Source organism: Triticum dicoccoides, chromosome 5A (genome assembly GCF_002162155.2).
Source record: "Triticum dicoccoides isolate Atlit2015 ecotype Zavitan chromosome 5A, WEW_v2.0, whole genome shotgun sequence".
Lineage (NCBI taxonomy): Eukaryota > Viridiplantae > Streptophyta > Magnoliopsida > Poales > Poaceae > Triticum > Triticum dicoccoides.
The window spans coordinates 17,857,057-17,862,098 of NC_041388.1; the positions used below are offsets into that span (position 1 = coordinate 17,857,057).

Here is a 5,042-nt window from a genome sequence, read left to right on the forward strand (position 1 = left end):
TTTTCATTTTAAATGGTCCGGTTCAGTAGAGACCCAACGGCTCACATAGACTAAAAGATCTCGGTTACACCCTCCAGTGCTTGAAAAGAAGGTGCGAAGGTTAACCAAGTCACTTGAACCGTTTGAATTCAGACAAAATTTAACCGAGGGAAATGTAACAGAACAAACTAACCCTACCATGTCTCGCTCTTCATATGCACCCCAGTTGCAGGTGGTGCTTGTCGAAAGCAAGAAAGGCCGGCAATGGAAAGAAAAACCGAATGGTTCGCTGAATACTAGCAAAGCTGGTGAAACTTACAAATATATCAAGCAATGCAATTACTTAATTTGTCCCAAAAATTATACTGGCCACCAACAGCCACAAATGAACGACGCTGGTGCTATACTATTTAGATAGAAAAACCTCTGTACACATGACAACATATGCTCAAGTCTGGAACCACTCTATTCGCAACACATCAGCAAGGATGTAAGCACTTCAGTGACGTCTCCGATTAATTGTTTGTTCATCCGTCCGTTCAATCCGTTATCAACCATTGGACAGTCTGCGTGAGCAACGTGGTATTTATTAGTCTTCCTCTACCTTGTGTCCACACACGGGCTGAGGTCGGTGATGGAATGGGAATGTAGCATGAGGGGAGTAGAAACATGGGTATGGGGTGCGAGCCTGACCTTGATATCTGGCACTGCAAGGCGGTACAACAACTCAAGAGCTCATGCCGGCGGTTTTCGTTGAAGGCAGCGTTCCAAACACATGGTCCCACAGGGTCGATGTTATTCCAAAGCCCTTGTTTTGGATTCTGAAGTGATGGTTCAGATGGTATTTCTGATGTGCAGCACAAACAATATGTTAGTCAGTGTACAAAGAGATGGGAGTGCTTTGATAAGCTTCAGGATGAGATAATAAGCACCTTGAGATATTTTGCTGGATCGAATGAAGGGTGGGCGTGATGCAGGTAGTAGTGTGTGCAATCATAGATCACGTAACCCAACAGGCCACCTCCAAACACGCCAGGAGTGGTAGTTGTAGTTGTGAAGAGCTTGACAAAATTCCAGAACTGGATGGACAGAGCACAAGAACAACATTAAAAATAAATACAGCATGGTAGAACAAAATGGCAAGTTAAATACATGTTCTTTCACAATCCTACAGAGGGCATCCAACTCGGTTCAAATGGCTAACACTCTTTCATGTACAGGCAGGAACTAAAAGGCTAAAGCGGTATAGAACAAGCGTGGAAAAGTGTTGCCATGCTTCAGTTGTTGGGTGCCACTAACAGTGTAGTCCTGATATTTTAACAATAAGGAAGATTATATTTACCGGATAGCACAAGATGGCTGCGGCAGTTGGTGGAAATACAAGTCGAAGCCCATCCATTGGATGCTTGTGATGGCATCCATGCAGAAGATAATGAGCCGTGTTTGTCCTGCCATGCCAAAACAGCTATGATCAGGAGATGGTCGTCTCATCTGTTAGACTTAAGCAGTAAATGGGAGCACAACTTACCAGTAACTTTTAGTATCTATGTGGAACAGGTACCGATGTAGCACGTATTCAACCAGTGTCCAGATAAATATTCCTGCCACAACCATCAGCGCTACTTCTGGAACTGTGTGGCCCATTTGGATCGATGTATTCAGGCACCAGCAAACAACAGGCAACCAAATGAGAGGAACTGCCCACCATTTCGTACGTGTTAAGAACTGAAATGAGCCATTCATCAGAACATAATGTCCGAAATTTCAGATAGATGAAGTGCAACAGAAAAAACAGAATGTTCACCTCCAATACATCATTGGCAAAAAACCGTGGCCCCTCCTTGCTAACAATTGGCTGGTGAACCCAGTCTTGATACTGTTCCTCCAGATGACCAACCTGAAAAATGACACCCAAATATTTGAATACAGAATCAAAGAGCAGGCCTGGATTTCAACTGCACCCAAACACCAAAGCTTGAACAGAAGAATTAGGCAACAGTCATGATAAAGATTACTGATACATTTGGGGATGAGCAAAGGAATTCTACAGCATCCCAATTTAACTATCATAAATTACATTTAGTACTACATAAAAATATTTACTCTACATCTTGGGGATGAGCAAAGGAATTCTACAGCATCCCAATTTAACTATCATAAATTACATTTACTAATACATAAAAATATGTACTCTACATCCTGGGGATGAGCAAAGGAATTCTACAGCATTCCAATTTACCTATCATAAATTACATTTACTAATGCATAAAAATATGTACTCTACATCTTGGGGATGAGCAAAGGAATTCTACAGCATCCCAATTTAACTATCATAAATTACATTTACTAATACATAAAAATATGTACTCTACATCTTGGGGATGAGCAAATGATGTGCTTTAAGAACTAACAGCACCTGTAGCTACAAACTCTTGGTCATCTGTACTCTACACTGACTTATTCCATTGGAAAATCCAATTATACCACAATTCTTTTATTAAACATAAAGCCAATATGCCAAATAGGCACTCAGAGTTGAAAAAACAGTGCAAAATTAAATATGGGCACATTTACCTGAAATACAAGAGGCTTGTCCAAATCGACGGTAAAGGCTTGTGCAACCATTGTCTTGGACTGTGATGACTGTTACTGTACATAAGAAAAAGTAAGAATAGAGGTATTTCATACATAAGGTCATGAAATGTCGAACAAATAAATGATATTACAAATCCATGCAGGGCAAGATGAACTAATGGGATCACTACCGGTGTGTGACTGCTACTGTGCAACGTTCGCAGTCTGTACTATCTTCTGAATTTTTACTGTCTAAGTTGGGTAATTTTTAATTGACACTCAAGTGACAGCATACCACCATGCTCCCACATTTCTTTCATGATATGGACCCACCAGCCAGCTCTCAGTGCCCCCGATATTTAACAATTTGAGCAGCTGTTCTCAGCCAACCGATTGAACATTTAAACAAACAGAGGAGCAAGTGGCCATGCCGCCCTGGCGTCACTATTCTATGAGGACCTTGGGCCCAAGGGCCGAATCAGGCCTTGGTCTCAGGGCGTGGCACAGCACCACAGACTGAGAATATCCTCAGATCGTCCAGATCACATGATCTGGTTTTTTGAGTCCATTCATTACAAAAAAAAGGAAAAAAGAAAACTGAAATTCCAGTTCAGAGACAGGTGCACAGGGGGGCCAAGCCTTTTTGCCATGTTACAAAAATTCATGGCAATTTGACTCCAGGGCATATTCTAATAAAGCTGTGCAAGAATACAAGAGAGGCACAGCTCAGAACCCGGCTGTATGGCATCTCACGCCCCCACTGGAATCCAAGGGGAAAAGCTGTGTGCCGGCTGGGGGATTGCTTAATCACAACCCCCATAATTAGAAAACTTATGATGGGTGGCCAGTTTAGCCTAAACTGGGACGTAACATCGCCCGTTCCAACAGTTGGCCAGCTAAATAAAGAGCATAATCAAGCAGGCATCTCACTACGCGACCGAGATTAATTGTCGCTGCATCGATTCCGTGGCTTGTACAAAAAATGTGGTCATGCTCACGCACGCATCGTCCCGGACTACGGCAAGCATGATTTGGGCAACTCTCTGCCTGGCTGGTCCTCGCTCACCCAACGTAAATTTCCCAAGAGTGGACACTCGTCGTAGCAATGATGGGTCGTCGGCCGCCCATTGCGAATTTCACGAGAATCTGAATGCCGACGAGCCCTTTGACTGTTATAAGCTTAGGGGCGAAGCAAAGAATCAGAGGTCGCTATCCAGCCACAGCCACACACACGCAAAGAGAAATATGCTATGCTCGCGAGCTCCCAATGCTAAAGCACCGTCGCCGTCGTCTACAGCCAAAGCAAGCATGAACAGACAGATTATTGCCCGCGGCCAGGCGCTGTCGGCCGAAAAAAAAATTCCCAGATGCGTCAGCAGCTCCGCACTGGACGCGCGCCCTACTAGGCTCGGAGAGGCCGCTAAAGACGCTGGCTTTCCGGCGAAGGGCGGCCGGCCGAGTAATGCGGCGGATCTAACCGCCGTTTCCGCCCGGATCTAGCGCCTAGTGGAAGTCCAAGAAAGAGACGGCGGGACAGGGGGGACGAACGAACCTGCTCGGCGCAATGCCTTCCGCCGACGCCGCTGGAGGGGGAGGGGCGGCGGGGGGCGGACCGGCGCGAGCGGCTGGGGCGCGCGCGAGGGAGGGGGGGAGGGAGGCCGGCCGCCGCTGCTGCTCGGGAGCTCGCTCGGAGGGGAGGGGAGGGGAGGGGGGAAGGCCGAAGGCGATGCGCTTTAGTTATAGCGGAGACGACTTGGCATGGTGTGGTGTGCTGGTCTGCTGCTGGTGTTTGGCTTTTTGTAGATCGCTCCCTGGGCTTTAGCGGTTTTGTAGGTTGGTCCTGTCGTCATGGTGGTCCGCTGGGGCTGGGCGGAGCTGGCCCGCTCTTAAAATTAGTTAGTCCATAAGTTTCGAGTACTTATTGCAAAGATCACTACCACATTTTCAGGTTGCGACAAGTGGGACGCAGCATGTGCGTCACTTGTCGCAACCTGAGAGTTTTCTTTTTTTCGTAGATTCGTTTATTCAAAACGTTTTATCTCTTAAATCGTGCGTTTAAATCTTAAACTGTTTTCATCGTTGGATTTCTCGCATCGAGACCTTCAAAACTAAATCCCATATTGATAGATTTTGATAATTTTTTTAAAAAAAAACGAACCGGGAGCACGTGTTTTTCTCCCTTCCGAAAGAGGCACGACGTGCCTCTCGCGGAAGCAAAATCATGCCTTTCACGGAAAAAGAAAACGCATATTTTTTCCGTTTCCGAGGAGGCACGGCCGTGCGTCTCGAGAAAGCACAACCATACCTCTCGCGGAAGAACAACCGTGCCTCTTGTGAAAAAAAATCTGAAAACATGTTTTTTTTTACATTTTTAAGAGGCACGGCCGTGCCTCTCGTGAAAGCACAACCATGCCTCTCTTGGGAGGAAAAAAACAGAAAAACGCGTTTTTTCCGTTTCCAAGAAGCAGGGCCGTGCCTTCGCGAAAGTA

At 45.8% G+C, this 5,042-nt stretch overlaps 1 protein-coding gene across 2 annotated transcripts; it reads right to left on the minus strand.

Moving 5' to 3' along the window:
- Window positions 1–244: 244 nt before the first annotated feature.
- LOC119298832 (dihydroceramide fatty acyl 2-hydroxylase FAH1-like) lies at window positions 245–4,247 on the minus strand. Of its 2 annotated transcripts, none has more exons than XM_037576133.1 (8): window positions 4,106–4,247; window positions 2,554–2,628; window positions 1,784–1,876; window positions 1,508–1,704; window positions 1,322–1,427; window positions 912–1,058; window positions 673–826; window positions 245–545 (listed from the first exon to the last, which is right to left on the minus strand). In XM_037576133.1, exons 2-7 carry the CDS (start codon window positions 2,602–2,604, stop codon window positions 707–709), a joined length of 714 nt encoding a protein of 237 aa, XP_037432030.1. In that variant the 5' UTR covers window positions 2,605–2,628; window positions 4,106–4,247; the 3' UTR covers window positions 245–545; window positions 673–706. The 2 variants fall into 2 exon arrangements, with proteins under 2 accessions (XP_037432030.1, XP_037432031.1); XM_037576134.1 differs by having other exon boundaries at window positions 2,554–2,622; window positions 4,106–4,185.
- Window positions 4,248–5,042: the final 795 nt, after the last annotated feature.